Source organism: Diaphorina citri, unplaced genomic scaffold (genome assembly GCF_000475195.1).
Source record: "Diaphorina citri unplaced genomic scaffold, Diaci psyllid genome assembly version 1.1 scaffold2169, whole genome shotgun sequence".
NCBI lineage: Eukaryota > Metazoa > Arthropoda > Insecta > Hemiptera > Psyllidae > Diaphorina > Diaphorina citri.
The window spans coordinates 3,986-29,686 of record NW_007379594.1 but is presented as its reverse complement, the minus strand read 5'-3'; the positions used below and the strand labels follow the sequence as shown (position 1 = coordinate 29,686).

The 25,701-nt window shown below is 38.9% G+C and overlaps 2 protein-coding genes across 2 annotated transcripts; both read right to left on the bottom strand.

Moving 5' to 3' along the window:
* Positions 1–152: 152 nt before the first annotated feature.
* LOC103518375 (neither inactivation nor afterpotential protein C-like) lies at positions 153–24,493 on the bottom strand. Its single transcript, XM_026830195.1, has 22 exons — positions 24,440–24,493; positions 21,152–21,464; positions 18,830–18,980; positions 18,195–18,367; positions 14,940–15,044; positions 14,509–14,618; positions 14,212–14,342; positions 13,652–13,799; positions 12,879–12,969; positions 11,889–11,984; positions 10,845–11,027; positions 9,955–10,143; positions 9,278–9,474; positions 8,777–9,120; positions 7,560–7,664; positions 6,974–7,027; positions 6,326–6,379; positions 5,417–5,433; positions 4,165–4,352; positions 3,078–3,172; positions 887–1,053; positions 153–469 (listed from the first exon to the last, which is right to left on the bottom strand). The coding sequence occupies exons 2-22, from the start codon at positions 21,260–21,262 to the stop codon at positions 173–175; spliced, it is 3,006 nt and encodes a 1,001-aa protein (XP_026685996.1). The 5' UTR covers positions 21,263–21,464; positions 24,440–24,493; the 3' UTR covers positions 153–172.
* On the bottom strand, positions 21,889–24,518 carry LOC103518374 (protein Wnt-10-like; the record flags this gene model as incomplete). The annotated part of the gene is made up of 4 exons (XM_017447788.1): positions 21,889–21,892; positions 22,682–22,744; positions 23,224–23,798; positions 24,511–24,518. Coding segments are annotated over 4 exons (650 nt in total), but the record flags the coding sequence as incomplete, so codon positions are not given.
* Positions 24,519–25,701: the final 1,183 nt, after the last annotated feature.

The following is a 25,701-nucleotide window of genomic DNA, read 5'->3' as shown; positions in this document are numbered from 1 at the left end:
ACGCATAGTGTTCTACTTTTTTTTTGACCCGTGACTCTTTCAGACCTACGTTCTGCGCTTTCATATTATGTAACAAATGGGCGCTGCGCTTTCATATTATGTAACAAATCATCATGTAACAAATGGGCAAACAAAATCGTACTTGCTGTCTATTATACCCAAAATTTTAAACTTACTTGTTGACATTGCTGCTAGGTTTGCCATAGTCGCTGTTCCGGCTGTAGCTGTCTTGCTGTCTATTATAACCATCTTGCTGTCTATTATACCCGTCTTGCTGTCTATTCTCCACATGGCCACGGACAGGGGGCGGTGGAGGCGCCCTGGTTGGCGGTGTTTCCCCTCGTGTGAAGTAGGACTCGTTTTGTATTTCTTCGTTAATATCAGCATAGTTGTTCACGGAGGGAACTCTGGTCCGACTCATAGGGCGAGGGGGAGAGGGGGCACGCTGCTTCTTGGGCGTGTTGTACTTCTGTGAACAGACAACGCTGGAAACGTTAAAAAAGGGTGTCCCAATAAGAACGGAAGATATGATTGATCAATAAGGCATGGATTTCCATTATAAAGACCCATTTTCCTTTCGCAATTGCTCCTCTTAGGCTCTTTCCCCCTCTTTTGGCGTAATGGGGCCTGTATTACGTGAACTTTAGGGAAAAGAGAGGTAATGGGAAATAGCTTCAGAAGAGAGAAAATTTCAAAAGGAAAATACAAGAAAAAGTTTTTGAAGTTTGGTTCCTTTGCACATCCACTATTTTTATTATTATTATTATTTACTTTTTTTGTACTTAATTTCATCAGAATGATTTCAAATGATATTTCAGGCTCCAAAACTACTCAACTCAATTCTTTTTTCCTATTGGTAGGTACATACATGTTTCTTTGTACTTACATTTCTGTACTTCTGATCGGAATACATCTGTCGAATATTCTTGGGATCTCGGGTATACGGGGTGTCGATAAAGTTAAGTTCCTCGGGGCAAATCTCCTTGTTGATCAGTTCATCTAATGTTTGAGTCACCTCTGGTGATTCTAAATTCGCAGTCTGCACTTCTTGATCTGAAAAATGGGAGTTTTTTCTTCTTTTTCAAGATTTTTGATAAAGGGCACTGTAACTGCTAAAGTCTTATCGTTCCGAAATCGAAGAGAGAAGGAAGACAGGATAGGACAAAGCCAGCAGTTCCGAGAACGAACCTTATCAGTTCAGGATAAAATCCGCCTCGGCTTGGAATCGAAAACGCGACCTAGCGCTTACAAGGTAGGCGCTAGGTTGGCTAAAATTCTTTAGTTCTTTACCGTAGTGGAGGTGAATTATCAGTCCTATCAAATAAGTAAGTAAGTAATAAAAACAGCTTACATTTTTCACAATACTGGACCGTTTGCGAACGAACTTATCGACTTTGTTTCTACTTCTAGCTTGAAAGTTCAAAGCACGACTAATATCACTAAGCCTACAGGAGGCAAAGTTTACAGCTTAGGTATGCCTATTGCATTCACTAATGTAAATAATCTTCATGCTGGAAATAAATTCAATTAGTCAAACAACTACCTTTTATGTATTTCAAGTTGAAATTACAGGGAGCATCGTTATTTCAGCATCAAAGCTGATATTCTAAACGAAGTGCTCTGATAAACTTGTCTTTTTAACCTAATCTTAATTGTAGACACAAGGATGAAAAATTCTAAAGAACATAGATCGTAAATTTTCATGGGCTGAATTTGATCTTTTCAACTCTCGTTTTCACCCTCAAAGACATTACCCTATTAATAATTATCATTTTATAATGATACCTAATAGATATGAACGCTAGATATTCCCTAAAAACATTTAAAATCAAACTCCTCGGTACTTACATATGTGCGGAACGACCGCGTTCTTTTGTTCCTCGGCCTGCGTAAAGTCAACGAAAAGAAATATAAAACAAACAGTAACAAAATACTTGGAAATATTAGACTTCATTTTATTGAACTTTTCAACACTACCAGGGCACTAGTATCGACTGATGAATCCATTCCAAGATCCTAAGCTATGGGGAACAGGAATGTAGACTGATAAAGAACAGTCCTCAGGCACTAGATATAGTACTTAAGGAAATTCTAATGATAAGGCAGGGTTGATGATCTAGAGAAAATATTCCAATATCTGTTCTCTTTAGACAATCTAGGGATTTCATGTTTTTCTCGTAGACGTTCATTCTAACAGTATTTATGTTACGTAATGCTTCTCTTCATAACAGGACGCGATTGATTTTCTAGCCCAACATTTCTACAATTAGATTCGAGAGATTTTCTTTCTTCAGGGTTTATACGCGACCAGGAAAAACTGGAAAACCTGGAAAAAGTCATGGAATCTGAAAATCGGCCAAAAAGTCATGGAATAGTCATGGAAAATAATAAAAATTTAAGCAATTTTTGGAAGAAAAAAAAAAAAAAAAAAAAAAAAAACTACCTAGGCTGGCTCATTTCTCATTAGCTTGAAGGGTAGCGCGTCTACCTTGTAATTGCTAGTTCGCGGGTGCGATGTCCTTCGGGCTAAACTTTATCCTAAAAAAAAGGTTCGTTCTCTGGATAGCCGACTTTCTACTATTCGGTCCTCCTACCGATTTCGGGACGCTAAGATCTCTGTTGTTGCTGTTCCACTATCAAAGGATCAAACCATTTTTCCTTCGCTAATTTATTATTTTTATCAATATACCGCGGTAACCTAATATTGTTGAGCGAGCAATGTGTAGTATCTACCCATTTCACACTGGAATGTGGAAGCCATGCAACTGACAGTAGTCCGAGATTATTGAACTGCATCAATTTTCACTGGAAACTTTTCCAGTGAAAGTTACGTCACTTTTAATACTCATAATAGGTAGCTTAGTTTTAGACGAACACCTATTGAACAATACGTACTTTTATTTTGTCATAAGTACCTACCTAGGTAATTATGTCTGTCGTTAGATCTTTTGGGGCCGTTCGCCCCTACACCTTAGCCTCAGATTTTTGTGTATGTATAAAAGACAGTCTGAGAGACCGCGGTCTGAAGCTTTTCCTGATAAACCCATTTCAAAGAAGTCCTTATAGCAATTTCTTACCTCTGAACTTGTAAGCAAAGTGTTTATCCTTGGGTCCCTGATGTCTTCCTCTCTTGAGAGGTTCATCCCAGGACTCATCATCACCAAATGCTGATCTGGAAATTAAAATCACTTTATATCAGCAGCTTCGTAAAAGCTTAATACATCCTTAGGGTTGTTTGCCCCTACACCTAAGCCTCGGATTAGAACCCCAAAATTTCTAATTACAAGCACACCTTTACCCATGACAAAAATCCAACAGCTGAGACCTGTAGGCCGGGCCATATTTAGTGGGCTGAGGGGACTCGGGGCCTCCTTGTGCTTTATTTGCTCCTTTACTGTGGGCTGGACTCCCAAAAGTTGGAGCATCCCCCCCAGGTACATCATTGATTAGAGGTTTAGACTGTTGGGCCTCCCTCAATAAAATCCTGGACACGGATCTGTCAGTTGCAAATGGGTAAAAATTATAAATAAATGGTCGATTCCTATGTAAAAAGTTGGGAAAAATCCAAATCCGAGGTCAAAACTCCGAAAAAATAACTGTAAAAGGTCAAAAATTCAATTTTTAGTTTCCGTTCTAATGAAAGAGTTCAAACATGTGTGACGTCAGACTTTACGCAGTTGTTTTTTTCGTCCGTTAGGTAGCGCCACTATGCAAGCGCGCTAGCGGAGGTGCAGAAAGAACTGCGCAGAAACGTATGCGCACAAACACATTAATGCGTCAGAAACAGGGAGAACAGCTAACCCTAACCAGCTTAGCTCTCTGCTCGAAAAGAACAAGCAGAAGTCCTCACAATGGTTTGAACTTTGTTGATGACAAATGATGAATTGTAAGATAAAGAAATATTGAGATGGATTAAATGATAGTTAATGCCAAATAAGCATTTATGAAATCCTTAGGACAATACATAGGTACAGACATATCTACATACATAGTTAACTCGTGCGATTTAGCGGTATTTTTTAAATCGATTTATCTCGGGATCTAGAAGTCGTAGAAGAAAAAGAAAAATTTCGTTGGTCCTCATTTTTCCGGCTCTATGACTTTGAAACATTACCCAAGTAAGCGCAACTGATCTATTTACGAAATCTATCAAGATCTTCTTACCCTTTCGGTTCCATGGGGTCGAATTTCAATATGTCATTGTATCTGAAGGGCATTTTGCTGACAGGGGGCGCTGTGATCGGGCCGAGGAAATCTTTCACGGATCCTCCTGGCTTTATTTGGTCCATAGGCACGGTTTTCTTAGTGTCCCCCATGAGGACCCCGGCCACATTTTGATTGTAGATGTGAACCTATGAAAATGAAAATAAATAGCTGAACTCAAGAAAATGTGTATCAATGGATGTTATAAACCTTGACAGTCTTTGGAATGCTTTGGATTAAGAATTAAGATTAACTGTTACTAATCAGATTGCTTGATATTAGGTAGAAAACTTGAAATTGAAAATGTGGTCCTTATCGACAGACTAATAATTGACCAACTTGAATGAGGACCCCGGCCACATTTTGATTGTAGATGTGAACCTATGAAAATGAAAATAAATAGCTGAACTCAAGAAAATGTGTATCAATGGGTATTATAAACCTTGACAGCCTTTGGAATGCTTTGGATTAAGAATTAAGATTAACTAATCAGATTGCTTGATATCAGGTAGAAAACTTGAAATTGAAAATGTGGTCCTTATCGAAAGACTAATAATTGACTAACTAGACTTGGACTCAAATCACCCATCTCCCAGATCCAAATTTCGTCTTTCGTTTGTTTGTTTTGTTTTGTTTTTTTTTTGTTTTGTTTTTTTTTTTTTTTTTTTTTTTTTTTAAAAAACCCCCTCTTTTTTTTTTTTTTTTTTTTTTTTTTTTTAAAAAAAAAGATGAGTGTTCCACCGCCGTTTTTATTTCGTAGCAATGGAACAACTGCTACATAAGACGCTTGTGGCCTGTGTCGTAGCATGCCCATCCCGTAGTATGCCTCTCATCAGATGGGCGAGAAGAGACACAATACTTCCCATTTAGGTGCTGGGTCAACACGAGAACACCAGAAAATAACCCGTTGAAATATCAATCGAAAAACGAGTACAAATTTTTGTCGAACCAACCGTGCCCCCGTTACCACTGAACCAATGTGGAACATACACGGTGTTCATAAAGTCCCATTTTTTTTTTTAATGAACAATCTGTTTTATCTTTAACCTTACTTATGAAAACCTTTTTGGTATACTCCAACACTTTGTTTGAATAAATTTTTATCACAAAATGTCCTAATGTCCTTTAGCACATATGGGACATTTTGTTAGTCTCAGATTATGTAAATTAGAATAGAAAAATTTATACAGGTAGGTATTTGAAAAAGTCTTACCGTATTCGTATTTTTTTCTGGGCATAATCCAATAGTTCTCATCGAGGTAGTACCTAAGGGATTGCTTCTACACAGGTACTGTGGTAGTTATTAGTTATCACACCATTTTGTGGGAACTAAAATATCTAATCGACTGTTTTACGCGCAGTTGGAAGTGTTAAAAGTTATCAATTGGATTCGCAACTGAAATTGTTTCAACTATCTATCTTGTTACAAACACTGAATTTGTAAAGAGTTTGCCCGATAAAAATATCATGTAACCTACCTACTGACAGATGCCTACCTAGCTATAATATGGGGTATCTGCATAGGTAGGTATAGGTACCTAGTACCTTTAGTGTAAAAATATTTTCTATACTGTGTGTACAAAGGGCACCACGGGTATTTTCCAAAAATCCCAATTTCTGGGTTTAAAACTTTTAGAGTAGTTTGGCTCTTTACTCAAGCCTCAGAGTGGGCTATTTGCCTCTTACTTATAAGCCCACCACATTGCATAATCAAAGCTATTACCAGGCGTTCATACAATTTTATTGTTTTAAAAGTTCAAGTCTGTGTAGGTTATGTTATTTTTAAAGATTCGAAAATTTTACGGACAAATTTACCTAAAACATTTTTTGTTAAATCATTTAGGTATCAAAGTCTTGGAAAAATGCAGCAACGCTCACCCTGTACAGTAACTGACGGGTGACGGACTTGACACAATAAAAGCCATGTCGTCTTTAATCATCATCAAAACTCAACATCCTATAATCCAATAAGATTGACAACTAGGTATCTACGTAAAAGTCGTAAAACACGTTGGGTAAGTGTGGTGATCATCTGGATGGGTGACTGTCACTGCCTGCTGTCTACTTCAGTAATTCAGCACAAATATTATGTTCAATTTTAGTTTAAGAGCACAATACTTACTGAATTTCTTTCCCTCCAAACAATAGTCCTTCCTGACTCTGTAACCTCGGTACTCTGTGAGGAAACAAAAAGGTGGCAAAATTCAAAAATGAGCAAAATACAAAATGAACCGATTCCCATTTTATCCCATTGTAGAATGGGGATATCTGTCTAAATTGAATAAATGTGTTCTTTGTTCTCGTCTACTTGGGTATATTTTGAGGTTGAAAATGCCCTTTGTCCGTATGGACGTGTTAAAATGATCCAACTTTGGATATCGTCCCTAATTTTCTACTCACTTTTTTACTCGTTCTAGGCTAGGGAGATACGATATTTGTCCCAACAATACCAAACTTCTGTGTCCATTATAAATTGCTATTCGTAGGTAAATACCTCTCTAATCTCTATCTACTACCACTAGAAAAAAACACGAAACCATTCTAATGGCACACTTAGATTTCCTATGGTCTTAGATTTCCTATGGTTTAGTATCACGCCAAAAAGGAGAAAACATGCTTCAGAAGAGCGGAAATTCCGAAAGGAAGATACGACCAATATAATCACACAAAGAATTTATACTTACGTGTCTGAATTTTCAACGCCGCTTCATCTTGTCCGATGTTGGAATTCCTTGCCCTCTTCTTTTTAGTTTAAGAGCACAATACTTACTGAATTTCTTTCCCTCCAAACAATAGTCCTTCCTGACTCTGTAACCTCGGTACTCTGTGAGGAAACAAAAAGGTGGCAAAATTCAAAAATGAGCAAAATACAAAATGAACCGATTCCCATTTTATCCCATTGTAGAATGGGGATATCTGTCTAAATTGAATAAATGTGTTCTTTGTTCTCGTCTACTTGGGTATATTTTGAGGTTGAAAATGCCCTTTGTCCGATATGGACGTGTTAAAATGAACCAACTTTGGATATCGTCCCTAATTTTCTACTCACTTTTTTACTCGTTCTAGGGATATACGATATTTGTCCAAAGGCATCGGCACCCAAACTTCTGTCCATTAAGTTGGGATGCATAAATATCTATCTACTAGCTATCACGAGAAAAAACGCCAAAGGCGCTTCAGAAGAGTTGTATTTTCCTTTCATAAACGGAAACCATTCTAATGGCACACCATCTTGGATTTCCTATAGTTTAGTACAGGCACTATCACACCAAAAGAGAGAACAATCTTCAGAAGAGCGGAAATTCCGAAAGGAAGATACGACCAATATAATCACACAAAGAATTTATAATACTTACGTGTCTGAATTTTCAACGCCGCTTCATCTTGTCCGATGTTGGAATTCGTTGCCCTCTTCTTCTTCTTGCCAGCACCGTATTTGCTGATCCCCATATCAATAGGTCCTAAGTTATGCAAAAATCAAAACGTGTAGGTACAACAAAAATCAAATTGTGTAACACACAAATCAAAATTTGTAAAAAACAAAAAATGTAACCTCGCGTCTTGTGTCCAAGAAACAAAAGAACAATAGGTTCCGATTTGTTTTTCCTGATTATTGGAAAAAGATTTGATTTTCCTCAGCTCTTGGATTTAGATTTGTTCAAAATCCTCAGACCTATTAAAAGTTACCTACCTATTTAACTACAGTACATAAACTGACACTTAGATATTATATAAAATTCTGTGTGTAGACTGAACAAAACAGTGCATTTGTTCTGTACCTATAGCATTTTTTTTTTTTTTTTAATAAATGGGTTGTGTAGGTTAGGTACCTACGTAGGTATTTACATACAAGTATCAATAGATACTGTATTGGAAAATTACAATCTAGATTCCTAGAATACAAAAGAAATTTCAAAAATTGAATAGTAAGTTTAAAATATTTGACAAAATACTGTAACAAAAGTTTAAAAAACGATCTTGTAAATTCTCAAAAATTGAAAAAAAGTTAATAATTTCTGGTGGCATTGAAAAATATTCGTGAAACAAAAATCAAAATTGAAAACCTTTTCTAAGCCTTTAAAGAATAGACTATGATGATATTGGAAATATCAGTACGAGTGTGAACTCGATTAATGGGTTGTTTTTTTTATATATACATGTGGCTGAACACTGAAAAATGAAATTTAACTTGGGATTCCAGACACGTAAGGTAAATTAACTCAATAATATTGTAGGTAGGTAATGGTAAGGATTTTTCGAAATAACATTGAATAGACGCCGGTATTGATTAGGTATGCAATATGCTTAAATAAAATCTTCATTAGCTAGCCTAGTTAGCTTGCTTGGTAGCGCGTCTGACTTGTAAGCGTGGATTTTATCCTGAATGGATAATGTTCGACTCTTAACGGCTGGCTTTCTTCTATTCTGTCTTCCTTCTCTCTTCGATTTAGGGACGATAAGACCTTAGCAGTTATAGTTTCCTGTATCGAATCATTGCCCTATTTCCTGGATTTCATAATTCATACATCTCGTGATGGGTACTGTACTTCATTTGTGTTATTCTTTCACTCACCATTAGCGGCCACTTCAGGATTGGCCAGTTCGGCCGTGTTCTCCGCGGAACTCTCGAACTCAACTTCGCCAATCAGCAGAATGGCGGCCAGCACGTTGCTGAAAATTTCCATCTGAATGTCATCAAACTCGATGTCGATCAAGTTCTGGTAGATCTCCTGAAACTTGGCTACATTGGTGTCGGGCGTTTCGCGTGGTCCCTTGGGTAGTTTGTCATCGGTGACGTCGGCACGGAGGTAGCGATATTTGCGGCCCGGGGACAGGAAGTATTTGTCGAGCTCACCAGCCGCCTCCATGGCGTCGTAGAAGTAGTAGAAGATGTGGAAGTTCGCCTGCAGAGGATCTCTGTCAAAGAGAACGGAGACGTAAGAAAGAGTGTTTGAAGTTCTTAAAGTTTTCGAGTCATTCATCAAGAGTATGACTGTATTTGATAGAGGAAGTTTTATGAGAATTCATCATCATTTGACTCTAGTTTCACTAAAAGTTGGCTTAGGTAACTTACCTGTTTCCAGTGACTCGCCACTTCTCCAGTTGGTACAGCCAGAAAATGGCACCGCTCAACTTGCCCGAACTCCCGAAGGTGACTTGCATGTACAGCACGTGTCGTGTAGAGTTCTGGTTGATGGGCGTGCCAGCATTGCCTATAGCGTGGATTACGTTCACACACTTCTCTATCTTTTCTCCAACTTTGGCCGCACCCTGAAAGAGTGAAATGAATGATGTTCGGAGACTATTTCGCGTGTATGGCGGCCATACACTCAAAAATTCCACTCAAATACCCTTAAATATTGACTTTAAATAATTATTGTATTCTTATTAGATAAACATTGTGATAGAAATTAGTGTCCGCCCTACACTTGGAGTTAGACCACGCTACGCCACTGATATAAACATCAATAAAAAATGGGTTGTCAAATAAAAAAAGTAGCCAAAAAGGCAAAAATAACTATTTTAAACTTACTACAATTTTTTGACGATAAAAGAAATCATTTTGCTTTTTTGACTAAACATATTGAGTTTCATTTATTTGTATAACACCATCGATCGCATCGGTATGAATCTAATTTATTATTAAATGACGACTGATGATACCGGAATGTTTTATACATAGGTATTATATTAAATACCTCGTCAAATTCAACTCTTTTTGTTTTGATACTGTTTGAGATCTTTTCTTACCTGTCCCAAGAAGATCAAATGTTTGAGCAGATGTTTCAAGCTGGTAGTTTTGCCCGCCAATGTTTCTCCCGCCAGGACGATATGCTGGGCCTCCTCGTGATGCATCATGTCCTGATAGGCACTGTCCGCCACCGCGTAGATGTGAGGCTCGTTGTCTGAACGCGACTTGAACTTGTACTTGAAGTGATACTGCAAATGAACAGTAGGAGGAAAGAAACATTAATTTGTAGAATTCAACATTGATTAAGGAGCGCGATAGCTCTTCACCCCGCCAAGACAAAAGAGTTTGACAATTCAACAGAGGTACTAAGAGTAAGAGATATTATACGCCACAGACCAAGTAGCTGTTTTCATTTAGTTGTAGAGGAAAAACTATAAATGATGGAAGAATGTTTTTATTGAGGGAAGGTGGGGCTCAAGAGTCCAAACAAATACCGAATTATTGCAATCCTGTGCTCAGCACTTGCTCGACTGCAAAGGACATCCTTATATTTGTTCATAAATACGGGTGTAAGAGATATTATACGCCACAGACCAAGTAGCTGTTTTCATTTAGTTGTAGAGGAAAAACTATAAATTATGGAAGAATGTTTTTATTGAGGGAAGGTGGGGCTCAAGAGTCTAAATAGTGATGAAGGGTTTCTAAGAATGGGAAGGGGGGTTGGATGCTCCAAATTTTTAGAGTCGACTTCATGGTGAAGGAGCGAAAATGAACCTTGGCCCCTAAATACAACCCTGTTTACCTTGGTTCCATATAGGTTTAGATGCGTGTTAGGATTGATGAACAAGCTAAGAATGGGAAGGGGGGTTGGATGCTCCAAATTTTTAGAGTCGACTTCATGGTGAAGGAGCGAAAATGAACCTTGGCCCCTAAATAAGACCCTGTTTACCTTGGTTCCATATAGATTTAGATGCGTGTTGGGATTGATGAACAACAGGACATCTCCGACAAAGGAGTAGTGGTTTTTGGAGTTGTGTCTCTCTTCCAACTCCTGGACTATGTTGTCTTCGGAAATGGTTTCCAGAGCCGCCAGATCCTCGACGTGCATCGTCTGTAGCTCTTGATCTTTGTACTGAAACGAGTCAAGAGGGGGCGTGGCTAAGAATAGGAAGTACATAGCGTGCTTCCTTGCTTATGGTACATCTTGTAGAAAGTTACAAGTCATCAAACTAAAGCAAACTTGCAATGAACTGAGATCAAATTGTGTTCACATATTTGAAAGAAATATCAAGAATAGGAAGTACATAGCGTGCTTCCTTGCTTATGGTACATCTTGTAGAAAGTTACAAGTCATCAAACTAAAGCAAACTTGCAATGCACTGAGATCAAATTGTGTTCGCATATTTTAAAGAAATATTGCGTAGGTAGGTACTTATTTTTGCAGTCTCTCTAATCGTCACATGAGCTCACGTGACGTGATAGTAGTGTGGCTGTCTTGAACGAGAATACCTTTACCTACAATGTATCACACATAGCTGGCTCAAAACCCACCGTGTATGGACAAATGAAACTGTCAGACGACATGTGACTGCGTTCGAAATTCGCTCCACCCCGTATCATGGGAAAACTTTAAACTACATCTTTCCGACTCCCGATGAGCTCACTTGGTGTGACCGCGTAGGTAGGTACTTATTTTTGCAGTCTCTCTAATCGTCACATGAGCTCACGTGACGTGATAGTAGTGTGGCTGTCTTGAACGAGATTACCTTTGCCTACAATGTATCACACATAGCTGGCTCAAAACCCACCGTGTAAGGACAAATGAAACTGTCAGACGACATGTGACTGCGTTCGAAATTCGCCCGACCCCGTATTATGGGAAAACTTTAAACTACATCTTTCCGACTCCCGATGAGCTCACTTGGCGTGACGTGATGTGACGTGATGGTAGTGTAAGTACTCATTGGTTCTTTGCTACCAAATAATAACTTACTTTCAAAAATCCATCTCTAATGCGAGCTTCTTCTTTCCGTGAAGACTTCACATTTTGGGTGATATTTTCCAGCAGGATTTTCAGCTCACTTGACAGCTAAACAAAGGAAAATAGTTTTATCAAGTACATTTTTATTTGGGAGGGGTTTATTCAATTTTCCATGTTTGTTGTGACTTGTGAATAAGTATTTGGTAATTCGAAAAGCTCATGCAATGAACTGATATTTTCCAGCAGGATTTTCAGCTCACTTGACAGCTAAACAAAGGAAAATAGTTTTATCAAGTACATTTTTATTTGGGAGGGGTTCATTCAATTTTCGATGTTTGTTGTGACTTGTGAATAAGTATTTGGTAATTCGGAAAGCTCATGCAATGAATTGGATGGACCACTTAGCAGGATTTTCAGCTCACTTGACAGCTAAACAAAGGAAAATAGTTTTATCAAGTACATTTTTATTTGGGAGGGGTTTATTCAATTTTTCATGTTTGTTGTGACTTGTGAGTAAGTATTTGGTAATTCGAAAAGCTCATGCAATGAACTGGATGGACCACTTTATTAGTTTTTCAAAACTTCGTCACCGTTCAGTCACGTTGATCAAATTTAGTTCATAATTTTCAGTTCAACACAAACAAATATTTATAATAGTCAGTTACCTGAACCGCACCGTAGTCTAAGGGTGTGTCCACTCATAGTCGACCGGCCGTCGATCCATATCGACTGAACCGTCAATACTGTCTCGACAACATAGATTCACCTTGTCGATCGACGCCCGGTCAACTATGTGTGGACGTAGTGTTCAACACAAACAAATATTTATAATAGTCAGTTACCTGAACCGCACCGTAGTCTAAGGGTGTGTCCACTCATAGTCGACCGGCCGTCAATCCATATCGACTGAACAGTCAATACTGTCTCGATAACATAGATTCACCTTGTCGATCGACGCCCGGTCAACTATGTGTGGACGTAGCTTAACATCTCATGACTTACATGAAGATCGTTTTCCGGTAGGGATGTAATGAAAGGATGCTCCAGAAGTTCCGACATGTAAGGGCGATGTTCGGGGTTCTTCTCGAGACATCTGAAACCCAAACGAATAGATAGCTATGTAGATATTTACTGGAGTGTCGTGACTGAAGTCTCCTTCTCCTAGAGCTAGAGTGTGAGAGGTCTGTATCATTCATAGGTTTTTTTTTAAAGAGGTTTGACAGAGGGAACTGTAACTTATGTAATGAAAGGATGCTCCAGAAGTTCCGACATGTAAGGGCGATGTTCGGGGTTCTTCTCGAGACATCTGAAACCCAAACGAATAGAAGATAGCTATGTAGATATTTACTGGAGTGTCGTGACTGAAGTCTCCTTCTCCTAGAGCTAGAGTGTGAGAGGTCTGTATCATTTTCATAGGTTTGAATTTTCAGGCGGTATCGCTCAACTCCGCACTAGGTACTAAAAGTCGCGGGATTATGCTTCCAATCTACTGCAGTCCTAACAAATATCTCTTGTACTAAAAGTCGCGGGATTATGCTTCCAATCTACTGCAGTCCTAACAAAATATCTCTTGTATCAAATCCGCCCCGGGCGGGAATCGAACCCGCGGCCTAGCGCTTACAAGGCAGACGCACTACCAACTAAGCTAACTAGGCTGGCAATTCATAGGTTTGAATTTTCAGGCGGTATCGCTCAACTCCGCACTACTAAAAGTCGCGGGATTATGTTTCCAATCTACTGCAGTCCTAACAAATATCTCTTGTTTCCACACTTACTCTGCAATGAAGTCCACATAATGTTGACTCCAGTTACTAGCTCTGTATAGCCCAGGTGGGGGATTGCGCACTATTTGAAACAAGGCTCGTGTTGGATGCATGTCTTCGAACGGTGGCTTTCCGTCTCCCAACTCAATGGCAGTGATTCCTAAATACAGAGGGAGGTATCAATGTTAACTACATCACTATTTGAAACAAGGCTCGTGTTGGATGCATGTCTTCGAACGGTGGCTTTCCGTCTCCCAACTCAATGGCAGTGATTCCTAAATACAAAGGGAGGTATCAATGTTAACTACATTCATTGGCAAGTATGCTTACATAAATAAATTTTACTTACGAATAGTGTTATGGATTGTTGAAATAAACGAATAGTGTTTTGTAGCATGCCCACCCTGTAGTATGTCCCTCATCAGATGGGCGATAAGAGACGATATTTCCCTTTAAGTGCTGGATCAATACGAGAACACCAGAAAGTAACCCGCTTAAATATTTGCAATCGAATTGTGAGTGCAAATTTTTTGTCGGTGATGGAATTCAAACTCAGGAAATTTGAATCTTACCGAGAGCCCAAACATCAATTCTGTTATCATAGCCATCGACTTCTTTGTGTCCACAGCGCATGATCTCTGGTGCCATCCAACTTGGAGATCCGAGGAAGGTTTTCTTCTTGTCAAATGTGTTCGCTGTCTCTCTGAAAAAGAGAAAGTGTGTTGGTCAATTCACAACTTCAGATATCTCAAATTTGTACTTTGTTTGAGGATAGGATATAGGATATCAAATTACCAAGTTTAGCCCTGAGTGTCCTGAAGGCATGTGATGTATTCCAATCCACTCGACCTCGAATCGTAGATACTTACCTGGACAAACCAAAGTCGACTATTTTAACTTCTCCGTCCTTGGTTAGCAGAACGTTACTACCGCGAAGATCACGATGTATGACGTGATTCTCATGCAGGAAAACCATACCCTGAAACAAGGTGGAAAATAGAGAGCTGCACATGCGCAGAAGCGAGTTTTCGTCGAATAATGTTAAATAGTTCAATTAACGGGACTCAAATTTTGGTTGCAAAAACTGTCTAATAATTTCAACAAAACGGTAAATATGGAAACAGTCAATGAGTGCAAGGTTAGGTACCTATATTTAGGTTAGGTACCTATATTAAATTTTGTCGATTGTCGATCTCATAGATTAGTCATAGAGCGTCTTTAAATCCAGACACATTCCTTTTCACTGGAATTTTAGATTGATTTTTTACTTTCTATTACGCTTATTTTGTTCAGTTCTTACCGTGATGATTTCCTTCAAGATGAAAGCGATGTGCTGTTCAGACATTCGTTTGCCTTGGTCAATCAAGGCTCGGACCAAATCTGTCACCGGTCCTCCTTCGCAATACTGGAATGAGGGAACAAATAAAGTGTTGGTGAGATAGACATCGATCGTTCGTTTTTCAGAATTCGGTAGTTAAGTATGCAATCGACAACCAATGACTGTCGTTATCATTTAGACGTTATAATGTCTCCTTATCTACCCAGAAGTTGATTCATGAGCACTGATTGCTTCCTTAGGCTACAAACAGAGTGGTGTGGAGAGCAAAGATATAGGAACAAAAGGAAGATATTTTTATAGTTACATTAAAATAAACCATTCTCATTATTATTAACTTTATTGTTAATGCTCCTTTAAATAAATAATTGTCTAAAATAATAATAATAAAATAATTTTTGGTAGGCAATAAAAACTCAATTTTAATGTTCTATTTTATCAAGAGAAACTGTATGGTTTCAATGGGTTTTATTTACATGATTTTTTTGGTCTCAGCTCTATGCAGTTCGGAGTCGTCACTTCCTTCTTCCTTCTATCATTGATTCCTTCTACGGGGTACGGGCCCGCTACTCTATGCGCTATTCTCTCCGATCTACTGTACTGTTTTTATCCTCAAAGGTGTGTCCAAACATAGTCGACCGATCGTCCATCGACGAGGAAAATTCATGCTGGCGAGGCAGTGTGGACGTGTCAGTCGACATCGATCGATGGCCGGTCAACTATGTGTGGACACACCTTAAGATTTAAGCTATTTTCTTTAGTACCTAGTTTTTTTTTTTTTTTTTTTTTTTTTTTTTTTTTTTTTTAATGTACCTACCTAAATACTATCATGTTAATTATGATGGCTTGTTAAAAATTAGCTATAATAGATAACTGATGCGAAACTATACCTATATAGATGAGATTTATGGTGCTGAAAATTTAACGGGTATGAGAATACTAAAATTATTAGGAGAAATACAGAGGTAATTATGTACGTTTTCTTGATTATTAGGATAATAAATAGATAGTAATCATTTAGATAGAATGATGTAACTTTAAGACAAATAAATACTAAAATTATTAGGAGAAATACAGAGGTAATTATGTACGTTTTCTTGATTATTAGGATAATAAATAGATAGTAATCATTTAGATAGATGTAACTTTAAGACAAATAAATAAATAAATTTAATAATAGTGTTAGATATAATCCTGCTAAAAATTAATATGAGGTTGGGACAAACACATTCTCATAGGAAATTACTCAAATTAATCGTTTTTAGATTGTACCGAACGTGAACCGAAAAGGAACTGATGAAGGAAGTACACAAAGTCGAGATTTTGGAAATGGAAGTTCATCGGAAAGGGAGGAGGGGGTACCTTGAGATTTGTATAAAGGTAAGACTAATTTATTCATTTATTGCGGGCCAAACTAATTAAGAAACACTGCCATTAGAGAACGTAGATAAGGCTCTATGCTGTCTAAATCAACTAGTGCACTCCTAAAAAGTTCTTGTGAATTGGTAGCCAATTAGCCATAGTTTCAAGCTTACTGTACGAAGAACGTACAGGCTTTCAACTTTTTTGATACTTTTTCTTTGTATTCCCAATCTTGAACGCTATCAAACTGTTTTGACTTGGCGGGGCGGAACGCTACCGCGCTCCTTAATACGGACGCACTATATCATCAGGTGATATCAGAAGGAACTGTGAAGGTGCTATTACGAATATACTGCATTTACCATTTTGAGTGTCCAAAGCTTCGTAGACGTCAGCGCAAACTCCAGACCCGATGACGTAGCCTAGCTCATATCGGTCGCCACAATCCTGAAGGTTATCCAAGTCCAGTTCATCTGGCTTGAGAGCACGGGGAGGGGGCATCTCGGCTTCCCTCTGAAACAGTTGGGGAGTGATACAGGAGTTACTAGGGGATGTTTCCTAGGCCAGCCACTCACTATCAGGTAGACCTGACAGATACGGCTGAAAAGATCTGAATGTCAGGTCTATCTGATACCTGATGAGCACACACACTTTCATGTAGACTTGACAGGTACGGCTGAAAAGGTCCGCATGTCAGGTCTACCCGATACCACACACTATCAGGTACATAGATCTGAGGGACGGACCAGATGAGGTGGACCTACCTGTCAGGTCTACCTGATAGTCAGTGGCTGGCCCTAATTGCCACAGCAAGGGCCTTTGAAACGTTGCTTGCAGTCCTTAAATTGTTTTTTATTTTTATTTTTAATTTATTTTTAGGATTTTGTTCAAATGTCAAAATCGTTTTTATCTGAAATGCACAAAATCCAAATCCGAGATTGGCTTTGATCACCGAGAAGAACTTAGAAGAAGACTAGGACAATATTAGACGCAAATCGTAGAGTAGAATAGAAAAACATGCACAGATGTATGAAAGAAGAAAATGGATGTCAAAGATTTGTAAAAAAAAATGAACCTATGTATAACACCCAAGATGCGACCAAAGAACATTAATTCCATTTCGTTCGAAGCCTTACAAGGATTAAGCCTTGCTGACATTTCCAGGCTTAAGCCTATAACTTGATTAGCCGAATGTTTGTTCCCGACTCACTTGGCAACAAATTACGTGACCTTCAAATTAGCTGAAAGGTGTTGCTAATTGTACTACACAGGGTGTCACAAGGAGATTCGTTTGAGTTCGATAAGTTTTGTTTCTCCAAGGTGTAACAGTGTAACACAAGGAGGTGTTTTCGGACCCTTCCTCCAAAGAAACGACGGATATCGTTTCTTCGGAGCAGTTTCATGATATTTCACTGAGGCCTTGTTTAGACTGCTGGGATAAGCAATGTAAATGGTATATTCTATTCCTTTGAAACAACTTCAAGGACTTTCACCCATACCTTCCCAAGGCGACACGATCTTTCTACGTGTCCACATGGACACCTTGAGAAGTTTTGGGTTAATTGAAACAGAGAGACTGTAAAGAAATTGAAATAAAGATGACTAATATGAACACACTGAATATGAATTTCACAAAGTTTGTAAGTTCACACATGTTATTGGGTCAAATGGTCATCATAAAGAGGGGGTTCATGAAAATAAATATGTAGGTGTATGTACAAGTATAAAAAAACGACATGGAGTTATTGTTTTCTGGCAGAGATAGCTATCTTCTTTAGTACCTATTTCAAACGTGGTGCTCAAGATCGATGGTGCTAAGTTGGTTTTGAACTTTTAACCAGGGAGGTTTCCACTCACCTGCATAACAAACCAGATCTCAGAATGGGTCTGATGTTTCTTCATGTACGCTCCGAAGAAGTCGGGGATGTTGGAATGCTGTGACAAGTCGCGCAACATTCTATACTCCTCCTTGATATCGTCGATGAATTCCGGATTGATTTTCTGCACCTTGATGGACACCTTCTTGTTGCCTGAAAAGGAATGGGTTGGCATTGATTAGAGAACGTAGAGAAGGCTCTATGTTGACAGGGAATTGGAATCTCTGAAAGATTTATGAAAACTATATGAAAAAACGTCTAAATCAACTAGTGCACTCCTAAAAAGTTCTTGTGAATTGGTAGCCAATTAGCCATAGTTTCAAGCTTACTGTACGAAGAACGTACAGGCTTTCAACTTTTTTGATACTTTTTCTTTGTATTCCCAATCTTGAACGCTATCAAACTGTTTTGACTTGGCGGGGCGGAACGCTACCGCGCTCCTTAATACGGACGCACTATATCATCAGGTGATATCAGAAGGAACTGTGAAGGTGCTATTACGAATATTTAGATTGTAAAATTAATAAGGAAAGTAAAAAGTGCCGTTCTACTATGTAGTTAAAATGTTTAAAAGTACAAAACCTAAGCTACTGTTTACGAATATACTGCATTTACCATTTTGAGTGTCCAAAGCTTCGTAGACGTCAGCGCAAACTCCAGACCCGATGACGTAGCCTAGCTCATATCGGTCGCCACAATCCTGAAGGTTATCCAAGTCCAGTTCATCTGGCTTGAGAGCACGGGGAGGGGGCATCTCGGCTTCCCTCTGAAACAGTTGGGGAGTGATACAGGAGTTACTAGGGGATGTTTCCTAGGCCAGCCACTCACTATCAGGTAGACCTGACAGATACGGCTGAAAAGATCTGAATGTCAGGTCTATCTGATACCTGATGAGCACACACACTTTCATGTAGACTTGACAGGTACGGCTGAAAAGGTCCGCATGTCAGGTCTACCCGATACCACACACTATCAGGTACATAGATCTGAGGGACGGACCAGATGAGGTGGACCTACCTGTCAGGTCTACCTGATAGTCAGTGGCTGGCCCTAATTGCCACAGCAAGGGCCTTTGAAACGTTGCTTGCAGTCCTTAAATTGTTTTTTATTTTTATTTTTAATTTATTTTTAGGATTTTGTTCAAATGTCAAAATCGTTTTTATCTGAAATGCACAAAATCCAAATCCGAGATTGGCTTTGATCACCGAGAAGAACTTAGAAGAAGACTAGGACAATATTAGACGCAAATCGTAGAGTAGAATAGAAAAACATGCACAGATGTATGAAAGAAGAAAATGGATGTCAAAGATTTGTAAAAAAAAATGAACCTATGTATAACACCCAAGATGCGACCAAAGAACATTAATTCCATTTCGTTCGAAGCCTTACAAGGATTAAGCCTTGCTGACATTTCCAGGCTTAAGCCTATAACTTGATTAGCCGAATGTTTGTTCCCGGCTCACTTGGCAACAAATTACCTACGTGACCTTCAAATTAGCTGAAAGGTGTTGTACTACACAGGGTGTCACAAGGAGATTCGTTTGAGTTCGATAAGTTTTGTTTCTACAAGGTGTAACACAAGGAGGTGTTTTCGGACCTTTCCTCCAAAGAAACGACGGATATCGTTTCTTCGGAGCAGTTTCATGATATTTCACTGAGGCCTTGTTTAGAGTGCTGGGATAAAGGGACTTTTCAGACCTATTCCGGCAGGATAAGCAATGTAAATGGTATATTCTATTCCTTTGAAACAACTTCAAGGACTTTCACCCATACCTTCCCAAGGTGACACGATCTTTCTACGTGTCCACATGGACACCTTGAGAAGTTTTGGGTTAATTGAAACAGAGAGACTGTAAAGAAATTGAAATAAAGATGACTAATATGAACACACTGAATATAAATTTCACAAAGTTTGTAAGTTCACACATGTTATTGGGCCAAATGGTCATCATAAAGAGGGGAGGGGGTTCATGAAAATAAATATGTAGGTGTATGTACAAGTATAAAAAAACGACATGGAGTTATTGTTTTCTAGCAGAGATCTATAGTTGGTGAGGAGAATGTCTTTTCTTGGAAGTTGAACACAGATTGTTGAGGGACTTGAGGGAATGTGAGTGTCATACCAAAGTTGAAAGCAGTCAGGACAGATTTGGAAAGTAGTTAAAAGGAGGAAAGAAACACCATAACTAGGTACCAGGAATTACAAAAGGGAATCCAAAATAATAAAAAATTCTACATAAAACTGTGTCCACACATAGTCGACGCCGTCGATCGACGATGTGAAGAGATTAATCTATGTTGTCGAGGCAGTGTACGGTTTCAGTCGCCTTTGATAGACCATCGATCGACGGGGCGTCGACTATGTGTGGACACAGCGAAATAAAAAAGAACCAAAGCTGCCCTGGGTTAATCAGATTGACGAATTTTCATCCCCTCTCCATCAAAATTCCAAGAAGTGTCGCAAGACATCATAACTGCCAAAAGTACATCAGGGAATCCATACCAACAATTTTTACATAAGAAATAGAAAGGACCAAGTCTGCCCTGGGCTGGACAGTCCCCTCTCCCAGGCTGGAATCGTTATTCATATCAGAATTTTCCAAGAACTGTCCCCAGGGTCGCATTTACCTTTCGTTTCTCCTGGGCTAATTCGTGAAATGTTTTCGACTTACCTTTCATTTCTCCTGGGCTAATTCGTGAAATGTTTTCGACATACCTTTCGTTTCTCCTGGGCTAACTCGTGAAATGTTTTCGACATACCTTTCGTTTCTCCTGGGCTAACCTCTCCCAGGCTGGAATCGTTATTCATATCAGAATTTTCCAAGAACTGTCCCCAGGGTCGCATTTACCTTTCGTTTCTCCTGGGCTAACTCGTGAAATGTTTTCGACTTACCTTTCGTTTCTCCTGGGCTAATTCGTGAAATGTTTTCGACATACCTTTCGTTTCTCCTGGGCTAATTCGTGAAATGTTTTTGACTCCCGTTTGATGAGGAGAGTAATTTTTTTACTGGGTGGCTTTCTATGTGTGGTCAAGGTCATAAGCATCATTTCACTTGGACTCGAACCCCGGCACGGTCTTGAATTTAAACTTTACATACATCATGTGCTAGGCTAACTTCACGTACATGCTGTTTCGGTTAAACTCTAGTGTTCTGATTGGTTACCGTTGAGTAACCTTGAGTTAGGGTGTGCATTTTACTTTTTTGTCAACTTTCGGCGATAATAGGTACAAGTACATGTTTTAGATTTGCTGTTAAAAAGGGGAATAGTGGGATTTACTCGATTTTAATATTATTATTATTTTTATTTATTTATTTTTTTTTTAAGATACCTCTGTATACAATTACAAGCAAACTATTGTTATACTTATTACAAAAGGCCTGCTATTCCTAAAAAAAAAAGGATAATAATAATAATAATAAAAAGGGAAAAACTTTACTTGGGTTCTTGTCTGAACTGAAATGTCTTATTATTATTTTCTATGAACGTCTCCCATTTTCCAATCGGAGTTAAGGTTAAATAACGAGAAGTAGGTATCTAAAGGAAATTTATTTCAAATTTATCCATTTGTTAAATAAAAAGAGTAATAAAATTACAAAATTAAGTACATAGGTGAAAGAGAAAAAAAAAAAGAATTGTAGGTAGGTACTATTGAAAAAAAGCAGCACAACTCATCATCTGGAAATGATGAAGGAAGTACATAGTTATTTAAATATTGGGGAACCATGCTAAAGTTATCAGTTTTGAGAATTAGATTTCATTTCCGCATTTTCCAAAACCCAAGTTGTTACTTTTAACTAAAAGCAAACTTCTGGAGAGGCTACTAATGATATCCAGACCAGACCAGATCAGAACATCTTTCTTGTTTTCGGTGATAATCCGATTCAAGGGAGTGAAAAGAAGTAAAAATTCCTTTTATTTTTCCTCTGTGTGACTTTCCATCTAGGAAAATACTCTTCAACTGTAGAAGATCTCATTCAACCCATCTTCCAGCTTTGGTCTCTGCACTCAAAGCTTCTCTTTCGCCATTTGCCGAGGAGAAACTAGCAAAGAACTAATCATACAGTGAGGTCCATAGGAACCGGAGGGAGCATGGTCTTGGTGTGATGTCAGGAACCCAAGACCCAAAAGGTGAAGGTGTCGGTATAGCAAATAAATCACCCGGTGCTCATGTGGCTCTAATGATGGGTTATTACAAGCTTCGGCGCTGGGGAGGTCTCTGGTCCGCATGAACCTCTAGGCAATCAACCTCTGCCTGGACTGGTGGTAATATGCCTTCATAATATCTTCATTTATTTTACTTTTCATGTTCAGCAGAGAGGTTGGTGTTCTTGTTGTTATGATAATCAATATTAAGGTTGTTTTTATACGTGCAAAATCGGTTTTCATACCTGGCCAAATAAAGCTTAACCCAACTTTTAGGGCTGTTTGCCCCCCTACACCCAAGTGGGCTTTTTGTGTACGTACCTGGCCAAATACTCCTCGTTGTAGTATCGCAAGGATATATAGTTGGTGAGGAGAATGTCTTTTCTTGGAAGTTGAACACAGATTGTTGAGGGACTTGAGGGAATGTGAGTGTCATACCAAAATTGAAAGCAGTCATGACAGATTTGGAAATTAGTTAAAAGGAGGAAAGAAACACCATAACTACCAGGAATTACAAAAGGGAATCCAAAATAATAAAAAAATCTACATAAAACTGTGTCCACACATAGTCGACGCCGTCGATGGACGATGTGAAGAGATTAATCTATGTTGTCGAGGCAGTGTACGGTTTCAGTCGCCTTTGATAGACCATCGATTGACGGCGTCGACTATGTGTGGACACAACGAAATAAAAAGAACCAAATCTGCCCTGGGTTAATCAGAGTGACGAATTTTCATCCCCTCTCCATCGAAATTCCAAGAAGTGTCGCAAGACATCATAACTACCAAAAGTACATCAGGGAATCCATACCAACAATTTCTACATAAGAAATAGAAAGGACCAAGTCTGCCCTGGGCTGGACAGTCCCCGTCCCCTCTCCATGCAGACAGCATTCCATTCCTCCACCCTACAAGTCTCACACTCCACCGTGCAACACCACTTGAACTTGCACTTACACTTGAGGTTCTTCACTTCTCTCCTTAGATTATAACCGCGTCCACAACACAGCGACTCACAGTTGTCCACAGCGAAGGCACTCGTCCTGTTACAATATCTTCCTGCCGTCCCCGGGAAGTCCACATCATTGTCCCGTTCACAATAGTTCGGACTCTTCTGATAGTAAATCAGTTCCGTCTTCATTCTGTTCAGATGTTTTCTCGGCCCTCCTCGTTTCATACGATTGTTCTTATCGTTATTCCCCCGATGAGGCCTGATCTTCCTCAGCGTATTGTCATACCTCCTTGTGTATTCTGGAAGTACCAGTGGCATTCCGTTCCCCATGTTGGATTGATCCACTCGGATAGCGTGACTGAATTTCTTCTTCAAAGCTTCCCCCACAGTGCGGAAGCTAGGGGCAGAATGCCAACAGGTCCGAATCTCACAACTCCCTGACATACCGTGGCATTTGCATTTCTCCACCATCAGCTCTTTCAGCATCTGAAAACATAAACGAAAACGTAAGAATGAATACTTAGAATGAGCCAAGAGTGTGAGATTCTGTGTGAAAGGATAATCAAGTCATCAGAAGTGATTACACCTATGAATCTTATACGAGCCACACTAATAGATTTTAATTCAGCACCCAGCGTATTAGGCTGGGAAGAAAGAAATAAAAAATCGGTGAATTTAGAAATTATTTTAAATTACAAATGGGCACAATGTTTCAAAGTCGGTAAATTACAAGCAAACTATTGTTATACTTATTACAAAAGGCCTGCTATTCCTAGAAAAAGGATAATAATAATAAAGGAAAAACTTTACTTTGGGTTCTTGTCTGAACTGAAATGTCTTATTATTATTTTCTATGAACGTCTCCCATTTTCCAATCGGAGTTAAGGTTAAATAACGAGAAGTAGGTATCTAAAGGAAATTTATTTCATTATTTCAAATTTATCCATTTGTTAAATAAAAAGAGTAATAAAATTACAAATAAGTACATAGGTGAAAGAGAGAGAAAAAAAAAAAAAAAATGGGAGGAAAATGGGGGGAAAATACAAAACCACAGAATTGGTGGAGAAAACAAACAAGAGCCTACTAGATATCTTAAGATTCTTCTAGATTCTAGAATATCTACAGACCACAGAATTACAACCTAAAGGACAATGTACAGACAGCCTAGGACTCCTAGCTGAGTACAGACTGGACTCACCCGTTCAACTGAGAGTGTGAACAATCCTGAAGATAGTAGAATACTGGTCGCCAAATTCCCTGGACTCGAGTCTCAGCTATCTAATTCCATCACCGAAGCCCCACAAGGCTCCCTAATCATTTTATCCGTGCACTTTTTGAAGGTTTTCTTTTAAGTAGGAGAAGGTAGGTTCCAGAAAACACGGAAACACGTTTATTTTTTCCTCGTTAGGAAAAAAACGTGATCGCGTCACTTGTTTTCGTAAGTAGAACTTTTTAGTTACTTCTACAAGGGTTACCTTAAAAATTGAAACGCTCTCGGAATGGCTGTCTTTCTCCTATCCTGTCTTCTCTCTTCGCTTTAGGGACCTTAGCAGTTACAGTTCCCCCTATCAAATTGGTCCTAATAATTGGGAAGGGATTGTCCAAGATAAGAGTTCTCTTGAAGGCGAGTAAGTCAGAGTGAGTATTACTTAGCAGAACTAAAGTAGTTGGGAACAAATAAAGTGTTGGTGAGATAGACATCGATCGTTCGTTTTTCAGAATTCGGTAGTTAAGTATGCAATCGACAACCAATGACTATCGTTATCATTTAGACGTTATAATGTCTCCTTATCTACCCAGAAGTTGATTCATGAGCATTGATTGCTTCCTTAGGCTACAAACAGAGTGGTGTGGAGAGCAGGGAGCACAGAGATTTTTTTGGTCTCAGCTCTATGCAGTTCGGAGTCGTCACTTCCTTCTTCCTTCTATCATTGATTCCTTCTACGGGGTACGGGCCCGATACTCTATGCGCTATTCTCTCCGATCTACTGTACTGTTCTTATCCTCAAAGGTGTGTCCAAACATAGTCGACCGATCGTCCATCGACGAGGAAAATTCATGCTGTAGGTAGGTTCCAGAAAACACGGAAACACGTTTATTTTTTCCTCGTTAGGAAAAAAACGTGATCGCGTCACTTGTTTTCGTAAGTAGAAGTTTTTAGTTAGGTACTTCTACAAGGGTTACTTTAAAAATTGAAACGCTCTCGGAATGGCTGTCTTTCTCCTATCCTGTTTCCTCTCTTCGCTTTAGGGACCTTAGCAGTTACAGTTCCCCCTATCAAATTGGTCCTAATAATTGGGAAGGGAATGATAAGAGTTCTCTTGAAGGCGAGTAAGTCAGAGTGAGTATTACTTACCAGAACTAAAGTAGTCTCTCCGTCTGTAAAAAT